This window comes from Scyliorhinus torazame, chromosome 8, assembly GCF_047496885.1.
Source record: "Scyliorhinus torazame isolate Kashiwa2021f chromosome 8, sScyTor2.1, whole genome shotgun sequence".
NCBI classification, from domain to species: Eukaryota; Metazoa; Chordata; class Chondrichthyes; order Carcharhiniformes; family Scyliorhinidae; genus Scyliorhinus; species Scyliorhinus torazame.
In genome coordinates this window covers 250,203,964-250,227,618 of record NC_092714.1, presented here as the reverse complement: position 1 = coordinate 250,227,618, position 23,655 = coordinate 250,203,964, and the positions used below count along the sequence as shown (strand labels likewise).

Genomic DNA, 23,655 nt, shown 5'->3' with positions numbered 1-23,655 from the left:
GGTCGGAAAATGGCCGTTGGCCGCCGTGAATCCCGCCCCCGCCCCCGCCAAAGTCTCCGCTCCCGGAGATTGGGCGGGGGCGGGAATCCGGCCGCGCCGGTTGGCGGGACCCCCCGCTGGATTCTCCGGCCCGGATGGGCCGAAGTCCCGCCCAGGAATTGCCTGTCCCGTCGACGTAAATCAAACCTGGTATTTACCGGCGGGACCAGGCGGCGTGGGCGGGCTCCGGGGTCCTGGGGGGTGCGCGGGGCGATCTGACCCCGGGGGGGTGCCCCCACGGTGGCCTGGCCCGCGATCGGGGCCCACCGATCCGCGGGCGGGCCTGTGCCGTGGGGGCACTCTTTCCCTTCCGCCTCCGCCACGGCCTCCACCATGGCGGAGGCGGAAGAGACTCTCCCCACTGCGCATGCGCGGGAAACTGACAGCAGCCGCTGACGCTCCCGCGCATGCGCTGGGAAACTGACAGCAGCCGCGGACGCTCCCACGCATGCGCCGCATTTCCGCGCCAGCTGGCGGGGAAACAAACGCCATTTCCGCCAGCTGGCGGGGCGGAAATCCCTCCGGCGTCGGCCTAGCCCCTCAATGTTGGGGCTAGGCCGCCAAAGATGCAGAGCCTTCCGCACCTTTGGGCCGGCTTTGGCGCCAGTCGGCGGGCATCCCGCCGTTGGGGGAGAATTTCGCCCCAGAGTAGTGGCAAATGGTTGTTTATTCAATTGGAGGACACCTCATGGTCTTTATTGATTACCTACATTTGGGAGTTCGGAACACAATTTCAGCATTTTCAGATGACTACTGGAATTATTCTGAACTGTGAGGAGGATAGAATCAGAGGATATAGACCAGCTGGTGGGATGGGCGAACACATGGCAGAAGGAATTCAAGGTGATACACTTTGGTAGCAAGGCTGAGGAGAGGCAATATAAATTAAGGGGTAAAGTTCTAAAGCAGATGCAGGAACAGTTCTGTGGGGTTTAAGTGCCACGTGTTTGGCAGTGGCACTTGGCTGGCGGTGGGATCATCCGGCCCCACCGATGTCAACGGGGTTTCCCATTGAATTAACCCCTCGCCACCAGGAACCTCACGGTGGGGGTGCATCAACGATGGGACCAGAAAATGCCGCTGACGTGGACGGCCGGGAGATTTCAGCCCAGTTGTGTAGATAGATTGGAGTGGCTGAGGTGGTTCTCCTTGGAGAAGAAAAGTCTGAGGGAGATTTTACAGGAATATTCAAAATCATGAGGGGCCTGGACAGAGTAGATAGGGAGAAACTGTTCCTATCGGTGGAAGGTTCGAGAACCAAAGGCCATTAATGTAAGACAAAAGAACCAGAGGCGACATGGAAAAAAACTTTTTTTTTAAAACACTGTGTGTGGTTAGGACCTGGAATAAATAACGCCCCAATGGTGAGGGCAGGTTTAATCGTGGCTTTCAAAAGAGAATTGGATCAGCTCCCAAAGAGAAAAAAATTGCAGTGCTAGGGGGGGGGGGGGGGGGAAGGTGAGGGGGAAGGGACTAGCTAAGTTACTCTTGTCCAGTGGTCTGTATGGAAACCATTCTCTGATCCTCTAGCAAAGAAAATAATTAAAAGGAGATTTGATCAAATGTTTAAAATCATGTTGAGTCCTGATTGAGGAAATGGAGAGAAATTGTTTCCTGTGGCAGAAGGGTCAGAAATCAGGGGAAACATGTCATGAGAACATGATTGGATGGCTTTGCCAAAGAACTGGCACAGGCAGAGGCACAATGAGGTAAATGGCCGTGTTCTGCGTTGTATCATTCAGTGATTCCCATCCATTACCTCTGCCATTTCCAGACCCCAGAATGCAAATGTGACGATTCCTTGGAAAGAATGAGGGAAAAGGTTTTCGGGAAGCCAATTTTTCAATTCTTGGAAGCTTAGATTCCGTTCACCTTCCTGCTCGTTTTTAAAGCTTTATTTAGCTCAGGCTGTAGTCGCGGCAGTCTACAGCTCTAGTTCTTTGGGTAGCAGCTCAGCTGAACAAAGTCAAAATATGGGAACTTAAAGAGCTATTAAATAAACCAGTTTTCATCAGCACCGATTACTGGACATTTCAATATCATATGTGTGTTGACAGGAGTGGTCATTATCAACAGTCAATGCCACATAACTATAATCAGCATTGAACACAGGATGTATTTTAAGGATACATGTGCTAACAAAATATATTGTTTTCGTATAAACTCCTGAAGTCCCAGCTTGCAAAAAGCCCTTCATCCTTATCCAATGTTCTCAGATTACTGTTACATTAAATTATATCGATGGAGGGTTTCTTCCAGGTTCTGCCAAAAGAGGCAGCTGTATTTAAGGATCATTCAGCAATTAGAGATTAAGGCAGCTGCCGATAGTTTTGTAGCAACACATTTGATGCTGCTGTTTATGTTGTGTTTAATAGAGCAGGTGAACCTCAAGTTAAATGTTTATGATAGCTGCTCCGTACCAGCACAGACACGCTATGCCACCTGAATGCTTTCCGTTCTGTAATTTTTTTTTTAACAGGGTTGAACTCGTGCAGAGATTCGCCCGGTTGTTCTCCGTAGTCTTGGCGGAGGACTTGGAAAAATCCGAGAAAAGCTCTGGGCTGGATTTTTGTGGAGGAGGTGGATTCATTTCTGGGTTGCGGGCCAACCCTGACCCGAACCCGGAATTGATTGGCATTTTCATTGAAGCAGAATCCTGACTGGGATTGGGAGTGGTGGCCAATTTGAGTCCGGGGAACTGGGGCACCACGGCCACATTCTGACCTGTCTCGGCAGCCATTGTTTTGTTGCTGTTGGTGAACAATTTTTTTACAAAAGGAAATCGGCTTCATCAGACTGACCAGGGCAGACTGTGAGCTGGAACCCAGGATGGGTTAGAGAAATGTTATTAACATTCTCCCCGTGTCTGCGTGGGTTTCCTCCGGGCGCTCCAGTTTCCTTCCACAGTCCAAAGATGTGCAGGTTAGGTGGATTGGCCATGATAAATTGCCCCTTAGTTTCCAAAAGGTTAGGGGGATTACTGATATAGGGTGGAGTCGTGGGCTTAAGTAGGATGTTCTTTCCAGACTTGATGGGCTGCATGGCGTCCTTTTGCACTGTAAATTCTATGTCATTTCCGCAGCTCCCAATGGCCACTCGCCCCGAAAACAATCTTGGGACGTTACAAGGAGAGTTGCTAATGAATAATTAATTACATAAACACACCCAATGGACAACGCAGGTGACTTCACTTCCCTGCCCTCCCGAAATTCAGCAGGGTCTGGGTCAAAGGCAGCAGACTGGCATGGAAGCCATCTACGCCTTTTCTTTGGTCGCCTGCTTCCATGCCGACCTGATTCGGCGTTCAAAAAAAGTCCTATGTCTCTATACTTTCCACAAATCACCTATCGTAGCAACTGGGAGTAACTGCCATGGAAAATATGGGGTACATTTTACCTGTGTCAAGTCTGTAATCAGGGGCGAGATTCTCCGACCCCCCCGCCGGGTCGGAGAATCGCTGGGGGCTGGCGTGAATCCCGCCCCCGCCGGTTGCCGAATTCTCCACCACCGGATATTCGGCGGGGGTGGCCCCCCCCCCCATACCCCCCCCGCGATTCTCCGGCCCGGATGGGCCGAAGTCCCGCTGCTAGAATGCCTGTCCCGTCGGCGTGGATTAAACCACCTACCTTACCGGCAGGACAAGGCGGCGCAGGCGGGCTCCGGGGTCCTGGGGGGGGGGGGGGCGCGGGGCGATCTGGCCCTGGGGAGTGCCCCCACGGTGGCCTGGCCCGCGATCGGGGCCCACCGATCCGCGGACGGGCCTGTGCCGTGGGGGCACTCTTTTCCTACCGCCTTCGCCACGGTCTCCACCATGGCGGAGGCGGAAAAGACTCCCTCCACAGCGCATGCGCGGGGATGCCGTGAGCGGCCGCTAACGCTCCCGCGCATGCGCCGCCCGGCAATGTCAATTCCGCGCCAGCTGGCAGGGCACTTCCGCCAGCTGGCAGGGGCGGAAATTAGTCCGGCGCGGGCCTAGCCCCTCAAGGTTGGGGCTCGGCCCCCCAAGATGCGGAGGATTCCGCACCTTTGGGGCAGCGCGATGCCCGACTGATTTGCGCCGTTTTTGGCGCCGGTCGGCGGACATCGCGCGGATGCTGGAGAATTTTGCCCCAGATCTGGAAACCTAAATCTGAGCTGTGTTAAGGATCTATTGCAACATACCAAGCAATTGACACATGTTGAGCTCCAATTTATGGCCAAGTCCTACAACGGCAAGTACATATGTTTTCAATTAACGGTGGGGGCTGGCGGCTTCTTTCAAATGTCACATCGTTCTCGTTCAGGAAATGCTTTTAAATGTCGAGAAAAATTGAGTTCATGCAAAATCTAAAACAGGAAAGAATCATTTTGACCCTCTCCGAGTTGAAAATCTAACATAAAGTCCCGTCTTTCTGTAGGAAGTAGATAATAAGAGACTGGATTACCACCTGGTACCATTTTAAAAAGCAGGAAAAAAGGCTGTATAATCACCTGTCAGGTGCAAACGTCCCATGGGTACTGATGCAGTGTACTCCTGGCAGTACATATTCCATGGTGAATTGTTCTTGAGGTATGAGATACACCTTGTTCTGTAACAAATAACAGAAATCTGCAACAGCACTGTCCTTGGTCCTGTTTTAGTTGAGTACAGTTTGAAATCAGAGTGCTCTATTCTATTACCCCATTAGCCATCAGCCGCAGCTATGAATCTCCAATTTCTCATCATTGCAGCTAGAGAAATCCGTGCGCAGCTATCAAGGTTTTAGGAGCTTTTAAAAAAATTAGTTCATGGGATGTCAGCGTTACTGGCTGGGCCATCATTTATTGCCTGTCCCTCAACTGATGGGCTTGCTTGGCCATTTCAGAGGGCATTTAAGAATCACCCACTTTGGGGTTGGAAGGGGCTGGTACAGTTTGGGGGGGGACGGGGACGGGGGGGACAGAGTTTTGTTATACGCAGATGACCTGCTCTTATACATCACGGATCCAGTGGCTGTGATGAATGAAATCATGGGGATCCTGAGGGAATTCGGCCGGTTCTAGGGGTATAAACTAAACATGGCAAAAAGTGAGTTGTTTGCAGTCCAGGCGAGGGGCCAGGAGGGTCGGCTGAGAGGGCTGCTGTTTAGGTTAGATGGGGACAGTTTTAGATACCGGGACTGGGGCCGGTTGCACAAGTTGAACTTATCACGGTTGGTGGAGCAAATGAGGGTCGAGTTCCGGAGGTGGGAAGTGCTCTCTCTGACACTAGTGGGGAGAGTGTAGACGGTTAAAATGACGATCCTCCCGAGATTCCTGTTCGTATTCCAGTGTCTCCCCATTTTCATTCCGCGGTCCTTTTTTAAGAGGGTCAATAAAATGATTATGGGATTTGTGTGGGCGGGAAAGTCCCCGCGGGTGAGGAGATTGATACTCGAGAGGAACCAAGGGGAAGAGGGGCTGGCGCTGCCAAACCTTAGTAACTACTACTGGGCGGCCAACATAGCTATGATAAGGAAGTGGATGGTGGGTGCGGGGTCAGTTTGGGGCGGATGGAGGCCTCTTCGTGCAGGGGCACTAGTCTGGCGGCCCTGGTTACGGCGCCCCTGCCACTCCCACCGGCACGGTACTCCACCAGCCCTATAGTGATGGCGACTTTGCAGATTTGGGGCCAATGGAGAAGGCATGTGGGGGAAGTGAGAGCATCAGTTTGGTCCCCAATTTGCGACAATCACCGGTTTGCCCCGGGGAATATGGACGGTGGGTTCCGAACATGGCGGAGGGCTGGGATTGAGAGGATGGGGGTTTTTGCTGTTCTTGGAAGGGAGCTTCCCGAGCATGAGGGCGTTAGAGAAGAGATTTGGGCTGGCGAGAGGGAATGATTTCAGGTACTTGCAGGTGCGGGACTTTCTACGCAGACAGATTCCATCCTTCCCACGCCTGCCACATAGGGGGATGCAGGACAGGGTAGTGTGCAGTGGATGGCTGGGGGAGGGGAGGGTCTCGGATATATACAAAGAACTTATGGGGGCAGAGGAGACGCAGACCGAGGAGCTGAAGCTTAAGTGGGAAGAGGTGCTCGGGGGTGAGATGGAAGAGGGCTTATGGGCGGAGGCGTTGAGGAGGGTAAACGCGACCGCAACATGCGCTAGGCTCAGCCTGATTCAATTCAAGGTCGTCCACCGGGCCCACATGACAGTGGCCCAGATGAGTAAATGCTTTGGACTGGAGAACAGGTGTGCCAGTTGTGCGGGAGGACCAGCGAACCATGTCCACATGTTCTGGGCAAGTTCAAAAATCAGTGGGTACTGACAGGATTCGCAGACGTTATGTCCCGGATACTGAAAACAAGGGTGGTGATGAATCCAGAGGTGGCAATTTTGGGGGTTTCGGAGGACCCGGGAGTCCAGGAGGGGAGAGAGGCTGACGTTTTGGCCTTTGCTTCCCTGGTAGCCCGGCGACGAATTCTGCTGGCATGGAGGGACTCAAAGCCCCCGAAGTCGGAGGCCTGGCTATCGGATATGGCTATCTCGGTCTGGAGAAGATTAAGTTCACTCTGAGAGGGTCACTGTCAGGGTTCGCCCGGAGGTGGCAACCATTTATCGACTTCTTCGTGGAAAATTAATCGTCAGCAGGGGAGGGGGGGTTAGGGCAACGTAGATTAGGGGGTTAGTTAGGTAGGTCATTGTAGGAGGGGAGCTGGTTTTTGCACTATGTTGATTGTTCTTTGCACACTGTTTTGTATTGTTGTTGTTTACTGTGCCAAAATGCCTCAATAAAATTGTTTATCAAAAAATAAGAATCAACCACTTTGCTGTGAATCTGGAGTCACATGTAGGCCAGACTGAGTAAGGATGGCCGATTTCCTTCCCCAAAAGACATTAGTGAATCCGATGGGATTTTACGACAATCGACAATGATCATCATTAAATTTTTAATTCCAGATTAAAGGGGAGGCGGCGACGTAGTGGGATTGTCACTGGACTAGTTTAACCTGTGTCCTGTTAAGAGAGGTTTCATTTCTTTCCTTCAATGAGGACATTCCTAAGTCTTCACCAGCCGGCAGGAAGCACTCATCATCAGTGGCATGATTTGAAGCAATATTTTCAGAAGACAGATACAGAGTGATACAACAGAGAACCATTAGTGCAGATGAGCGAGTATGGTAAAAAAAAGTCTCCTGCACGTGGTTTAGCTTCTCATTCGGGAACTTTTGCCAAGGTCAGCATCCACAATTAGAGGGGCCTAGTGAGGAGCATTGATTACAGGGGAGAGGGGCCAGGAAATAATGGGCTGACTCTACTTGAATCCAGCTTCAGGATTGAATTCTGGGGCTGCCTGTACACTCTGACTGTGAGTGCCTGATCTGTGAAATTCCACAGCATAAAGTTGGTGCTCAGTGGATACAGTGGGTTTTAGCAACATGTAATATGATTTCATTTATACCGTAGCATTGTATTTGACAGCAAATTTCAGCAACTCTTGTCACAGAAAATAGTATTTCTCCCCAATATCATTTTTTCCTCCTAAAGATCTAGCAATTCCAACAAGGGTTTGATTCCATGGACACTGGCTACCCCTGGTCTGTCAGTCACGTGTCTACTGTCCTTATTGCAAGCCTGATCAGTCAACGGCAGCCTCGTCAAGTATCGAGGTCAAAGCTGAACCAGACCTGACAACTACCCACAGGCCAGCAGAAGCCATTGGCTATTTGGTTGGCAGGGAGGGGGGAAGGGGATAACACTCTCCTGATTGTAACACTCCCTGTACAAGGACTTTGAGGTCAATGTAACCGCCCAAATTGTGCACCGAAAATAATGCTGAACACTGCTGTGTAACTTCCTACTCAAAACCAATGGGGGAGCCTCTCGTGCTGAATTTTAACCTTTTGTTGCCAATGCATTTGTCCTCCATTTGGTTTTGTGAATGCTTACAAACACTTGGCAAGCATTAGCAGATGGAACATTATTAATTCTGAAATGATATGCAATCTCTTACCAGTAAAACGTTGGCAGAGTCTGCAATGATCTGTAGTCTCACGTCAGTCGTTAGTTCATACACAGCGACACGGTTCAAAGAATCAATTGCAACTCCGTGACACAGAAAACTGGAATGAAAAACGAGCTTTGAATCACAGGAGTGGACAGCAAAAGAAAACTTGTCCAAAGTGTTTGTGTTTCATTAGAAGGCTGGAATATACCACCAAAGATCTTTACAATTTATGGTGCAGTGCTCCATTAGTTCGGTTCATCATCACTCAGAATTGACTATTAAACCACACTGAAAACATTTCCAATTCTTTGACTGTTTAATTGGCCATGCAGCAGATGACAGGTAGGGAAGGCCAAGTGGCCCACGGTTCCAGCTGGATACTTCAGCTAAAGATGTGCATGTTACGTGGATTGGCCTTGATCAATGCGTGGGGTTATGGTGATCAGACGGGGCGATGGGCCTAGGTAGGGTGCTCTTTCAGAGGGTCGTTGCAGACTTGATGGGCTGAATGGCCTCCTTCTGCAGTGTAGGGATTCTACGAATCTGCTTTATTTCTCAAAGTAACCGGCGGCACAGTGGTTAGCACTGCTGCCTCACGGCGCCAAGGACCTGGGTTCATTCCCGACCCCGGGTCACTATCCGAGTGTAGTTTACACAGTCTCCCCTTGTCTGCATGGGTCTCACCCCCACAACCCAAAGATGTGCAGGGTAGGTGGATTGGCCACGCTGAATTGCCCCTTAATTGGAAACAACAATTCTCAACAAAGTAAGCCAAAAATAACTTGTTTCATTTGAAGCAACGTTATCACAGACCTCAAGGTTTAACCCCTCACAAATTATTACCCTGGTGATTATTTTCCTTGACCCATCTCCCACTTCACTTTTGCGGTATAACTTTCTTCTTCACTAATACAAGCATAGGGCGCGATTCTTCGACCCCCCACCGGGTCGGAGAATCGCCAGGGGCCGGCGTGAATCCTGCCCCCGCCGTGTAGCGAATTCTCCACCACCGGAGATTCGGCGGGGGCGGGAATCGCGCCACGCCGGTCGGCGGGAATCCCCCGGCGATTCTCCGGTCCGCGATGGGCCGAAGTCCCGCCGCTGTCAACCCACGCCAGCCGGCATGGATTGAACCACCTTTGGGACGGCGGGACACGGCGGCGCGGGCGGGCTCCGGGGTCCTGGGGGAGGTGCGGGGCGATCTGGCCCCGGGGGGATGCCCCCACGGTGTCCTGGCCCGCTATCGGGGCCCACCGATCCGCGGGTGGGCCTGTGCCGTGGGACCACTCATGCCGTGAGCGGCCACTGACGCTCCCACGCATGCGCTGCCCGGCAAATTCAGTTTTGCGCCAGCTGGCGAGGCACCAAAGGCCTTTCCCGCCAGCTGGCGGGGCGGAAATCAGTCCGGCTCGGGCCTAGCCCCTCAAGGTGAGGGCTCGGCCGCTCAAGATGTGGAGACTTCCGCACCTTTGGGACGGCGCGATGCCGGACTGATTCGCGCCGTTTTTGGCGCTGGTCGGCGGACATCGCGCCGATATCGGAGAATCCCGCCCAAGATGTAGAAATTACTGGAAAAAGAGAAAAGGACAGAACTGATGAAAGGCCTCCACTCAAAAGATTAATCTATGTTTCTTTTACAAAGTCAATGCTCTACCCAAGCTATCTGAATTAACGCATGTAGCTCTGGTTGCCATGACACAAGAAGTCATTGAGATGGTGCCAAGGAGAGCTACAAGGCTAATCCTCAATAATGGGCTCCAATGGACGATTAGAACACCCCATGGATTTTCAGACTCAAAAGCAGCCACTTCAGAAATCTCACAGAAGTGTACATGCAAATCCCTTAAGTGAGAAAGCAAACACAGAACAATACTTTTAGATGACCTGGGATAAGAGTGCCCAGGTTGAGGGGTGCAAAGGGCAAGTTTAAGATGGATACCACACAGGAGCTGTTCTTACACAGCAGCTCAAGCACATTGTCACATAAACTGATTGAGACCAGAATGTCTTTACGAAGTTATGTGCAATAGAAGGGCAGTGGGGTTGATGTTCCTGGAGAATTAGCTCATTTGCCCAAAGGACCTTTTTTCATTCCTGTGAAGCATCTGGGGCGTCATTCTCCGCCGGCGGGAGTCTCCGTTTTGCCGGCGCCCGGGGGTTTCCCGACGGCGTGGGGCTGCCCCACAATGGGAAACCCCATTGACCGGCCGGTGTTACGGAGACTCCCGCCGGCCGGTCGGGGCAGAAATGTGGCGGGGCGGGTAGGAGAATTTCGCCCATGGTGTTTTTCCAGCATTTTGTAATTTTAATTGACGATTTCCAGCCTCGAATGTTTCTCTTTTTCTGTCTCCTGTACAGACTGCTTGGTGCGGTGACTAATCAAATCAGTAAAATCTTTCCACATGGCTTCCATAAAGTACCAGTGACACAGTAGTTATTCCAAAATTGATCACAAGATTCCAAATGTGACGCAGGGTTGGGAAAGTTATAATGAAATCACTGATTTGGCCATTGGAAACAATATTGAGAAACTGCTACATGGTTTATGGTCCTGTCCATGGGGCCCTTTTCATCCCCCAGCCCAGGGGAGCTGGTTTTTCTTGAGATGCGCCATCAAACGCAAAGCATTGTGGCAGCAGAATTCTTATCTGCTTCGCAAAGACAATTGAATAAATATGTGAAACAGAAACCCTTAAAAGGCAATGGGGAAAGGGACAGATAAACGGGACAAAGTCTTTCTCAGAGGGCCAGCAGGGGTGAGATGGACTGAGCAGCCTCTTTCATGCAGTGTAAAATTCTGCAATTGAAGGAGAAATCAGTTTTACAGAAGTTACTTCCATCAGTTGCTAATAAACTACATTACTTTGGGAAATTCGGTCATATCTTTACAAGCTTTACAATTTGTGTTTTTCTAAGAACATATATTTATATTGCTTTTAATACGATAACGCATCTCAAGATGTTTCACAGGGGCGTTTAAAGCAAAATCTGACACCAAACCACATATGATGATTTGAAGGTAGGCAAGGTAGATTATTTCATGGCTTATTATGATTATCATGATTATTTCTACAGCTCTCTGCGGTAAAGAATTTTACCCTCCGAGAGAAGAAATTGCACCTCATCTCTGTCTTAAATCGGCAACCCCTTACTCTGAGATCATGTCCTCTGGTCTTAAGAGTCCCCCACAAGGGGAAACAACCTCTCAGTAACTACCCTGTCAAGCTCCCTGAGAATCCTATAAGTCTTAATATGGTCGCCTCTCATTCTTCTAAATTCCAATGAGTACAGACCCAACCTAATGAACCTCTCCTCATAAGAAATTCTTTCCATACCTGGGATCAATCTAGTGAACCTCTCTAGACTGCCTACAATGCCCAGATCCTTAGATAAGCGGACCAAAATTGTTTGTGGTAATCCAGGTATGGTCTAACTAGTGCCTCGTATAGTTTTAGCAAGACTAATCAATGAGACTAACTTTATATTTATTGATTGAATTTAAATTCCACCATCTTCCCAGGTGGGATTTGAAGCCATGCCCCCAGAGCCTGGGGCTCTTGATTATCCATCCAGTGCCATTACTACTGTGCCACCATCTCGCACAGAGTTTTAAGGAGTATCTTAGAAGATGAAAGATAGAGGGGCAGAGAGGTTTAGGGAGGTGATTTCAATGCTTAGAGGCTTGGTAACTAAAGGCATAGCCATTAGCGGTGGAGCAATTAAAAATCAGGGATGTTTAAGGAGACATGGGGCGAAATTCGCCGGAAACGGCGCGATGTCCGCCAACTGGTGCCCAAAACAGCGCAAATCAGTCGGGCATCGCGCCGCTCCAAAGGTGTGGAATGCTCCGCATCTTTGGGGGCCGAGCCCCAACCTTAAGGGGCTAGGTCGGCGCCGGACGGATTTCCGCCCCGCCAGCTCGCGGAAAAGGCCTTTGGTGCCCCGCCAGCTGGCGCGGAAATGACATCTCCGGGCGGCGCATGCGCGGGAGCGTTAGCGGCCGCTGACAGCATTCCCGCGCATGCGCAGTGGAGAGAGTCTCTTCCGGCTCTGCCAAGGTGGAGACCGTGGCGGAGGCGGAAGGGAAAGAGTGCCCGCACGGTGGACCCCGATCGCGGGCCAGGCCACCATGGGGGCACCCCCCGGGGCCAGATCGCCCCGCGCCCCCCCAGGACCCCGGAGCCCGCCCGCGCCGCCTTGTCCCGCCGGTAAGGTAGGTGGTTTAATCCACGCCGGCAGGACAGGCATTTTAGCGGCGGGACTTCGGCCCATTCGGGCCGGAGAATCGCGGGGGTTGGCCCACCAACCGGCGCTCCGTGATTCCCGCCCCCGCCGAATATCCGGTGGTGGAGAATTCGGCAACCGGCGGGGGCGGGATTCACGCCAGCCCCCGGCGATTCTCCGACCTGGCGGGGGGTCGGAGAATCTCGCCCGTGGTTAGAGAAGCACGGATATCTAGGAGGCTGATACAGGGTTCCGGCTTCGGGGAGGGAAAGGCCTTGGACAGGTATGAAAACAAGGGTGAGTATTTTTAAATTGAAACACTGCTTAACTGGGAGCAATTGTAGGTCGGCGAGCACAAGGTGATGGTGAATGTGACTACTGCATGTTATGGGACACGGAGAGTAGAGTTTTGTCGGAGCTATGAAGTGAAAGCACAGCAGTTGTCTCTGGATGACACCACCTCAAGATAGCATCCTTTAAAATTCTGAGGAGAGTTTCTTTGCTGAACTGCTGGATCATGTCGTTATTTGAAGGTCGGCAATATCAATTGATGGATTTTATAGCATCAGGAGTTTTGACATAAAGAAAAGGCTGGCAGGCAGATTGGAGTTATTCTCAATGGTTTTACCAGCTAAACTCGGGTTATTTCTAAAACTGGCCATGTTATTCACACCTCGGGCAGGATTTGCACCCCAAAATGACAGTGGGAACTGAGGTGATGCTGGCAACACGCTGGTTTGCTGATCCCATCACCTTATGTAATAATTCTAGGAGGCACGGAGTGAAAAGCCAAATTGTGTTAATTTTAATCTGAAAATAAAGCCGCTACCGCGACAACACAAACAAACCTCCCAGCCTGGGACGTTCGGGGACTGCTGGTCCGGGTCTGGGAGCTACATTTAAAGACCAGCTAACGAGCCCCAGCTGGATGGGCCTCTGTCGGCTCACCGAGGGAATTCTTATTCTACAAAGCCCATGAGGAGATCAATTAGCGAACCACAGTGGTTTTTGTGAGGGTTATCAGGGGTGTTCTGTCACTATCTGACCCAAAGTGGTGGGTAGCTATTTAAATTAATTTAGAGCTAAACTAATCAAGGCCAAGATTTGGAAGCTGACTGGAATTTTTAGTGGTCCAAGAAGCCTTCGAGGCCCCTCTCCACCCACCTGATGATAATTGTGGCCACAGGCTACCCTCCGAGTGGCCCGACAGCCGTGGTCATTTGTCATTTCAAATTTGTTGGCGGTAAATGACTTTCACTTGCAAGGAGTGTTTGGGGCCTTGGATGTGGATTTGTTTGGAGGTCAGAGGGCAGGTATTGCGCTTCCTGCATTTGCATGGAATGGTTCCCTAGAAATTAGATGGGGTGTTGGTGATGGCTGAAGTAGACCAGGGTGGTGCAGAAGGAACAGTCACTTTGGAATGCAGAAAGGGAGGGTTTTGGGGCAAGATGTTTTGGTGGTGGCATCATGCTAGGGTTGGCGAAATGGCAGAGGATAATCTGTTGAATACATGGCAGGTGGGATGGGAAGGGAGGACAAGGGTTCTGGAAATGGGGGGGAAGGGGTGACAGCATGAATGTATGAAATAGATCAGGCACGGTCAACTGAGAGGAAAGTTTGGTTGAAGAGAAAGGAAAATATATTGGAAGCGCTAATATAAAAAGTTGCATTGTCAGAAATGATGTGATTGAGATGGAAAAGCTGGGAGAATGTAATAGAGTCCATATGGAAAATGGGGTGTGAGGAAGTGTAGTCAAGGTAGATGTGAGAGTCTGTGGGCTTGTCATGAATATTGGTTGGTGCCCTGTCCCCAGGACCGAAGATATGGAAGTTGAGAAAGGGAAGGGCCAGTGATGGACCAAGTGAAGGTGAGGGAAGAAAGGAAATTGGAAAATTAGCCAATGAAATTTTCCAGGAACAGGTTGAGCTTTCATTCATGGAAGAGGCAGAGAGCCCTCAGGCCATCCTGGTGGGGACTGGAAGTGCACATACATTGGATGTACATAGAACATAGAACATTACAGCGCAGTACAGGCCCTTCGACCCTCGATGTTGCGCCGACCTGTGAAGCCACTCTAAAGCCCATCTACACTATTCCCTTATCGTCCATATGTCTATCCAATGACCATTTGAAGTGTTGGCGAGTCCACTACTGTTGCAGGCAGGGCATTCCATGCCCTTACTACTCTCTGAGTAAAGAACCTACCTCTGACATCTGTCTTATATCTATCTCCCCTCAATTTAAAGCTATGTCCCCTCGTGCTAGACATCACCATCCGAGGAAGAAGGCTCTCGCTGTCCACCCTATCCAATCCTCTGATCATCTTGTATGCCTCAATTAAGTCACCTCTTAACCTTCTTCTCTCTAATGAAAACAGCCTCAAGTCCCTCAGCCTTTCCTCATAAGATCTTCCCTCCAAACCAGGCAACATTCTGGTAAATCTCCTCTGCACCCTTTCCGATGCTTCCACATCCTTCCTATAATGCGGCGACCAGAATTGCGCGCAATACTCCAAATGCGGCCGCACCAGAGTTTTGTACAGCTGCAACATGACCTCATGGCTCCGAAGCTCAATCCCTCTACCAATAAAAGCTAACACACCGTACGCCTTCTTAACAACCCTCTCAATCTGAGTGGCAACTTTCAGGGATCTATGTACATGGACACTGAGATCTCTCTGCTCATCCACACTGCCAAGAGTCTTACCATTAGCCCAGTACTCTGTCTTCCTGTTATTCCTTCCAAAATGAATCACCTCACACTTTTCTGCATTAAACTCCATTTGCCACTTCTCAGCCCAGCGCTGCAGCTTATCTATGTCCCTCTGTAACTTGTAACATCCTTCTGCACTGTCCACAACTCCACCGACTTTAGTGTCATCTGCAAATTTACTCACCCATCCTTCTACGCCCTCCTCCAGGTCATTTATAAAAATGACAAACAGCAGTGGCCCCAAAATAGATCCTTGTGGTACACCACTAGTAACTGGACTCCAGTCTGAACACTTCCCATCAACCACCACTCTTTGTCTTCTTCCAGCTAGCCAATTTCTGATCCAAACTGCTAAATCTCCCTGAATCCCATGCTTCCGTATTTTCTGCAGTAGCCTACCGTGGGGAACCTTATCAAACATGGCGGTGGGAAAACATTTAGGGTCAGGAAATGGTTGAAGTGAAGTAGGGCATTGGAAGAACCTTGTCACCTTTCAGCGCACTCTCTGGCCAATCCAGGCAAAATCCATGTCAAGTGACCGCTCCCGACACTGCGGAGTCAGGACCTACATTTGACCACATCGGGGTCCTGGTCAATTGCAAATCCTGACGCAAATATCAGCATCTGCCCCAGCTAATAAGCACAAAAATGATTATTCTTTAAAAATCCTGTGTGGGATTCTCCAACCCCCAGCCGGGTCAGAGAATCGCCGGGGGCGGCATGAATCCTGCCCCGCCGCCCCACCACCGGCTGCCGATTTCTCCGGCGCCGGGTTTTTGGCAGGGGCGGGAATCACGCCGCACCGGTCGGCGGCCGTTGGCAGCGGCCGCCCCCGGCGATTATCCGCCCCGCAATGGGACGAACGGCCACCCGTTTTTGGCCAGTCCTGCCGGCGTAAATTACGCACGGTCCTTACCGGCGGGACCTGGCTCTGCGGGCGGCCTGCGGAGTCCTTGAGGGGGCGCAGGGGGATCTGGCCCTAGGGGGGGGCACCCCACAGTGGCCTGGCCCACAATCAGGGCCCACCGATCTGCGGGCGGGCCTGTGCCGTGGGGGCACTCTTTCTCTCCACGCCGGCCTCTATGAAGCTCCGTGATGGCTGGCGTGGAGAAGAAACCCCCTGCGCATGCACTGGGATCACACCAGCGGTTCTGTCCATGCACCAGAACATGCTGGCGCTCCCGCGCATGCGGCAACTCGTGCCGGTTGGCTCCAGTTGGCGTAGCGCCAACCACTCCAGCGCCGGCCTAGCCCCCGAAGGTGCGGAGGATTCCGCACCTTCCGGGCGGCCCGACGCCGGAGTGGTTCACGCCACTCCTTCGCGCCAGTACGGCCCACCCCGCCAGTTAGCGGAGAATCCCGCCCCCTGTTTACATACTAATTGTGAGGCACAATAATTGATGAGGATTACTTCTGGAGTGATCATTACTTATACTTTCCCACCCATCTGAAAACATCTCCACACATCTGGCTAACTGCCAACTATGATATCTGCAACTTTCAGTATCGACACAAGTATGTTAATGTTGACTTTAGGAATAAATGGTTCAAATTCCATTTACGTTCCATCCAAACTCAAGCCAGATTGTGAAGCTCCGAGAATTTAAAATTAAAACTTTGCAGTGCCAACGAGATTACCAGGTCTCTTCTTTCCAAATCTACATTACATCTTTTACACTTCAGTTTCCAGTCTCCCAATTAGGATTGCTCAAAAGGATTACATTCTTAAAGACTGACGAGTTGGATTTTTCCCACGCTTTGCAGACAATGGGAGAAAATTTGATCCAAAAGTCTGCTACACGCATCGAATATCTGTTGCAACAAATGAAGGACTGATGCATTTGAAGACTGTATTATCAGTGAAATTAGCCACACAGTTAATTGTGAGACTAATATTCATGTCTTCAAGTTTGATTACAGGATTTCCTACTCAGAGACATGAGGGCAATTTAATACTACCCACCCAATAGAAACAAGGTAGGCAGCCATTAGAAGCACTCAGCTTATGTACCCATTCTTGAACTACTGGGAATCAACCCATTACGGTTGTATCATGCCCTACTGACTGGGTGGCAAAGAGCTGGCCAACGTCAGACAGATCTTTTAGAATGATACATGCCAGGCCCCAATGATATCCTGAATAACTGACTGCCATTTTTACTAAAAGGAATTTGCGTCAAGGATTGCAGGCAGAAGGGATAAGGAAAGTTCGGCTTTAATTGCAATTTTCCTTACGTTGAGGGGCCAGAAAGAGCATGAGGCCTGACTTTGGAAAGTTTAGCTATCCTGTGCCTTGGGCTACACATTTCTCTCGCTCTCTCCCCACCCCAGGTAATGCATTTTGGTAGGTCTAACATAGATGGGAAATATACCGTAAATGGTAAAACTCTTAGGAATACAGAAAGTCAGAGAGATCTGGGCGTGCGGGTCCACAGATCTTTGAAAGTGGCAACACAAGTGGACAAGGTAGTCAAGAAAGCATACGGAATGCTTGTCTTCATTGGATGGGGCATCAAGTATAAAAACTGGCAAGTCATGCTACAGTTGTATAGAACCTTGGTATGGCCGAACCTTGGAATATTGCGCACAATTCTGGTCGCCACACTACCAGAAGGATGTGGATTGGATTGGACTGGATTGGATTTGTTTATTGTCACGTGTACCGAGATACAGTGAAAAGTATTTTTCTGCAAGCAGCTCAACAGATCATTAAGTACATGAGAAGAAAAGGGAATAAAAGAAAATACATAATAGGGCAACACAACATATACAATGTAACTACATAAGCACTGGCTTTGGAGGGTGCAGAGGAGGTTTACCAGGATATTGCTTGGTCTGGAGGGTGTTAGCTACGCGAAGAAGCTGAATAGACTTGGACTGTTTTCATTAGAACAACGGAGGTTGAGGGGTGACCTGATAGAGGTCTACAAAATTATGAGGGGCATGGATAGAGTGTATGGGCAGGCACTCTTTCCCTGGGTGGAGGGGTCAGTCACTAGGTGGCACAGGTTTAAGGTCCATGGGGCAAAGTTCAGAGGAGCTGTGCGAGACAGGTCTTTTACACAGAGGGTGGTGAGTGCCTGGAACACGTTGCCAGGGGAGGTTAAGCAAGCAGATACATTAACGGTGTTCAAAAGGCATCTTGACAAATACATGGATAGGATGGGTATAGAGGGATACGGCACAAGAAAGTGCTGAGGGTTTTGGTCAAGGTTGGTATCATGATCGGTGCAGGCTTGGAGGGCCGAAGGGCCTGTTTTTGTGCTGTATTGTTCTTTGTTCAACCGTCACCACTGAGATAACATTGAGGACTAACTTGGCAACTAATTACTAGTGCTGGGCAAGCTTCCCCACTTCCCGTAAACCTCCTGCCTGGAATGGGTGGGAATTAGGTTGACTGCATTAAAACAGGCTTGAGAGTTCAGAAACCCCAGACCTCTTTTGTTTTGCCGCAGCCGGTGAGATTTTAAACTGACACCAAAACTCCCTCATTGAAGACTGTCCAACAATCAGAATCGCTGGTTAAATGTCTGAAAAGGAATGCACTTTAATCTTCGATTGTAAACTACAGTGAACCTTAGGATCAATAACATCAGGGTATGGCCCAGACCTCTCAAGGAGAAAGCCCAGTTTTTGAGAACTTTGTCCAGAGGGCAGTTTGCAGCGAATTGCTTTCGCTAATTATAGCATTAAGTCGTGTCTATCCATCCAGCAATTAAAAGATGCAGGTTTAATAGTGTGCGAGATAATGAGATGATCTCTAAAGATCACTACATTCAGTCCAACAGGGGTTCAGCACTGACCACCTTTATTGTACAGACATTTTAAATAGCAAGGATTGAAATGATCATCTTTCTGGCAACAGATTAAGATTGAACCCGCAACAGATATGAGGACTGACCTGAGGGCAGGTCTTTCACCACAAGATCTAGAACATGAATGTCCAAATCTTCTTGCGTCGCTCAAATTTCAAATTTTGATTTTTGTTCTCCCTCTGCACAGTTAATCCTTTCAAGTAAACTTAGTACAGCATGACTATTGAGATCCACCTGAGCCATTAGAGAGCTGCAACTCATCGGAAATCGATGGGAGCTGGGGGATGAAGTAATGTTGTACGTAGACAGTTTCTAGCATCCTGCTTTATAGAGAATCAATGGTGTGTTTACAGATTCTTTGTTGTTTTTTCTCAAACTCTTTGGCAGCTTATACCTCATTAAATTATTTTTGTTTTTAAGCCTGAAATGTCAGTGGGCGCGATTCAATGGCCTTGTCGTGCCCGACCTGGTGACGCGATGAGGTCGCTCGCGAGATTCATGATGCTCGAAAAGCCTTACGAGGTTTACAAAGATCTCGCGATACAACGTGAGCTGGATCTAGCCCAGATTAACATATTTAAGTGAGTCATTAGGCTCATTTAAATATGTCTGTGCCATGTTCTCATGGAGCCTGGGAACTAGTGGCCTCGCCTGGGAGACCTCGCCAGGGCTCCGTTTATCACTGGGTTCCACAAACGTGGAACAGGCATAACGGCACCTGGAGGGGGTTCTCCCAGGCCACAGGGTACCCCCGGGTGGTCGGGCAAGGTGGTACCCTGACACTCCTGCTGGCACCCGGGAACCTTGGTACTGCCAGGCTGACAGTGCCACGGTGTTCGGGTGCCAGGTATCAGGCCCAGATGTGCCTTGCCCTTAAGAGTCAGGATGAAGGCGGTGGCTCAAGGACCTCCTAAGAGGTAGGCTGGTGCAGTTGGTGGGGTGGCTGGGAGGAGGGAGCTGAGCTCGTCTCTGCAGGAAATGAGGTTAGCGCGGCCTCGGCAAGGCATTCTTCACCGAGGTCAAAACAAACCCGGCAAAGTGCCATTAAATAGCACCATGTTTGATGGCGCTGCAGGCGCCAAGAAGCACCCCGCTAAACGTGCCCAAAACAGGACTCTGTTTTTGTCCCGTTAAATCGTGCCCCGTATTTATTCGATGACAATTACAGCGGAGTTTTGAAGGTCTTGAAAATCAGGCAAGCACAACTGCAGCATGTTTGTCATTCCCAAAAAGCTAACTTTCTATACGGTCTGTTCCACAGAAGGCTGAAACAGATTCTGGACTGTTTTTGTGAGATCACAGGCATTCCAACCACCTTACCTGTATTTGCAATGATTCAGCCTGATGGTGCCTGGTTGGTCTTGGCCTCCCAATGCATTCACAAGAACGCTGATGCCTTGGCCTGGATCCGCCTCAGTCATGTATTCAATCAGCACCACAAAGGAGCCCGAATGTGGAATCCTTATCCCCAGCTGTACGTTAACCTTGAAAAATTAGGAATTTAGAATTGATGATGTTTGCTGCAAATTAACTTTCAGATTCATTGAAGGAAATTAACTGTAATCCAACAAAGGAAAAGTGGAAAGATAGAGGGCGCGATTCTCCGCTCCTGCGACTAAGTGCCCAAGCCGTCGTGAACGGCGCGAAACTGCCCCGATCTCGACCGATTCAGGGCCCGAAAATGGGCTAGGATCGGGGCCGCGAGAAACTCGGGGGGGGCGTGTCACGAAAGCAGCATCGTCAGCGCGCGCCGGGCATTGGCACCGCGTAAAAGCAGCGCCGCGTAAATGACGCGGCCGGCGCCATGTAACTGGCGTCACCCAAGCATGCGTGTCTGCCGTCCTCCCCGAGGCCGCTCCGCAAGAAGATGTCGGATGGATCTTGCGGGGCGCGGAGGAAAGGAGGTCCTCCTTCAGAGAGGCCGGCCCGCCGAGCGCGCCAGACCCCATTTGAGGCCCCCCCCCCGGAGGAACCCCCCCCCCCACAGGCCATCTCCCCCCCCCCCACAGGCCATCCCCCCAGCGTTCCCACGCTGTTCCCACCGTCAGCGACCAGGTGTGGACGGTGCCGGTGGGAACCCGTCGTATTGGGCAGGCCGCTCGGTCCATCCGGGCCGGAGAATAGCGGGGATAGCGGAGAATCGCCATTTTGGGTGTCTCGGGCGATTCTCCGGCCTGCGCCGCGCAGAACACGACGGGGCCATTCTCGCCGCTTGGGTGAATTGCGGAAGAGCGTCGGACCGGCGTTACGTGGAAAAATGGCGCGCCAGGCGATTCTCCCAACTGGCGCGGGAGCGGAGAATCGCGCCCAGAGGGTGGGGAGTGGGGAAATGTTTCCCTTGGCAAGAAGGTGCCGAACCAGGGGCGAAATTCTCCCCCAACGGCGGGATGTCCGCCGACTGGCGCCAAAGCCGGCGCCAATCAGACAGGCATCGCGCCGGCCCAAAGGTGCGGAAGGCTCCGCATCTTTGGCGGCCTAGCCCCAACATTGAGGGGCTAGGCCGACGCTGGAGGGATTTCCGCCCCGCCAGCTGGCGGAAATGGCGTTTGTTTCCCCGCCAGCTGGCGTGGAAATGCGGCGCATGCGCGGGAGCGTCAGCTGTCAGTTTCCCGCGCATGCGCAGTGGGGAGAGTCTCTTCCGCCTCCGCCATGGTGGAGGCCGTAGCGGAGGCGGAAGGGAAAGAGTGCCCCCACGGCACAGGCCCGCCCGCGGATCGGTGGGCCCCGATCGCGGACCAGGCCACCGTGGGGGCACCCCCCCGGGGCCAGATCGCCCCGCGCCCCCCCCCAGGACCCCGCCCACGCCGCCTGGTCCCGCCGGTAAATACCAGGTTTGATTTACGTCGGCGGGACAGGCAATTCCTGGGCGGGACTTCAGCCCATCCGGGCCGGAGAATCCAGCGGGGGGTCCCGCCAACCGGCGCGGCCCGATTCCCGCCCCCGCCCAATCTCCGGGAGCGGAGACTTCGGCGGGGGCGGGGGCGGGATTCACGGCGGCCAACGGCCATTCTCCGACCCGGTGGGGGGGTCGGAGAATGACGCCCCAGGGATCACACATTGAAGACAACTGGGAAAAGATCCAGGGGAAAATAAGACATTTTTTTTTCTATTTTAAAAATGAAATGCCCCAGCGGTCATGGTCTGAAACGGTGGTGGGAGCAGATTCAATAATAACTTCCCAGAGTAATTGGATAAATATTTGAAAGGGATTATGGGAAATGAAGAGGGGAGGAAAAACAATTGGATAGTTCTATCAGAGAGCTAGCACAAATATGATAGACCGAGTGGCCTCTGGCTCTACTGCATGATTCTCTGAGCATGGGGATCATTGCTTCGCACAGTTGTTTGGCAGGGCTGTGTAAAGAAATACATATACAAAAGTCACAATTATACAAGTAAGATACCTGAAGTTAGATGAATTTCAGTCTGGGGATGTCTTTTGGGTAAGAGGTGAGAAAGCCCCATCTACTCTCTCAGGTAGGTGAAAGGATCCCATGGAATTATTTTGAAGAAGGTAAAAGGCCTTTAACTGGTGCTCTTGCCAAAGTAGAAGAGATTACCAATTGCTGTTTGAGGGAGTGGGGCCGATTTAATTCAGTTGGCTGGACAATTGGGGCGAAATTCTCCTACCCGCCCTGCCACATTTCTGCCCCGACCGGCCGGCGGGAGTCTCCGTAACACCGGCCGGTCAATGGGGTTTCCCATTGTGGGGCAGCCCCACGCCGTCGGGAAACCCCCGGGCGCCGGCAAAACGGAGACTCCCGCCGGCGGAGAATGACGCCCCTGTTTCGCGACGCAGAGTCAACAGCCCGGGTTCAATTCCCATACCGGCTGAGGTTATTCATGAAGGCCCCGCCTTCTCAACCTTGCCCTTCACCTGAGGTGTGGTGATCTTCAGGTTATATCACCACCAGTCAACTCTCCCCCTCAAAGGGGAAAGCAACCTATGCTCATCTGGGACTATGGCGACATTACTTATTTTATTAGTTGTCTACAATGCAACACCACGCCTTAGGATCCTTGAGTAGGTGCAGTGGAGGTTTACCAGAATGGTTCCAGGGATCAAAAATTTTAGTTACATGGTTAGGATGAAGAAGCCAGGTGTAGAGTGGGGGAATGGATCTGATAGGCTTGCTCTACAGAGAGCTAGCATGGACTAGATCAACTGAATGGGCTCCTCCATGCCATAATGACTATGGCTACACTTCAAAGGGCAGCACGGTAGCATAGTGGTTAGCATAGTTGCTTCACAGCTCCCGGGTCCCAGGTTCGATTCCCGGCTGGGTCACTGTCTGCGCGGAGTTCTCCCCGTGTCTGCGTGGGTTTCCCCCGGGTGCTCTGGTTTCCTCCCACAGTCCAAAGATGTGCGGGTTAGGTGGATTGGCCATGATAAATTGCCCTTTGTGTTCAAAAAGGTTAAGTGGGGGTTACTGGGTTACCGGGATAGGGTAGATACGTGGGCTTGAGTACTCATTGTAAGGGCCAGTGCAGACTCGATGGACCGAATAGCCTCCTTCTGCACTGCAAATTCTATGATACTAGGAAAGAAAATTCTTCATTGGCTTTGGCTCATCCTGAGATCATGAAAGGCATTATATAAATGTAAATCTTCCTTTCAATTACAAGCAAATTATTTGGAGTTAGCTAACCCAAGAAGAATCAATTTGTGTAATTGTAGGATTTTAACGAACAATTATTTACTCCACATTTCCCTGCTGCTGAACACCAGCTGTGCAAACAAAATACTCGTTACTGGCGAGTATTGCGGTCTGGAAATGATGATATTGGATCAGGAGGCCAGCCAATAAAACCACAGCTGGATGATGTGCTGGATTGTATCGCTTGCTGATACAATCCATCGAAGGAGAGAATGGAAACTGTTCAGTGTATTAGTCAGGGAGGCAAAAGCTAAAC

General features: G+C 50.9%; 1 protein-coding gene across 1 annotated transcript in view; it reads right to left on the bottom strand.

Annotated features, from left to right (window-relative positions):
• The window catches only part of lama5 (laminin, alpha 5), a 377,969-nt gene that overhangs the window by 144,921 nt on the left and 209,393 nt on the right, over positions 1-23,655 (bottom strand). The window contains exons 27-29 of the mRNA XM_072515083.1: positions 20,062-20,225; positions 7,996-8,104; positions 4,510-4,607 (exon numbers count right to left, since the gene is read on the bottom strand). Coding sequence (XP_072371184.1) covers positions 4,510-4,607; positions 7,996-8,104; positions 20,062-20,225 — 371 coding nt within the window. The remainder of the gene's footprint in view (positions 1-4,509; positions 4,608-7,995; positions 8,105-20,061; positions 20,226-23,655) is intronic.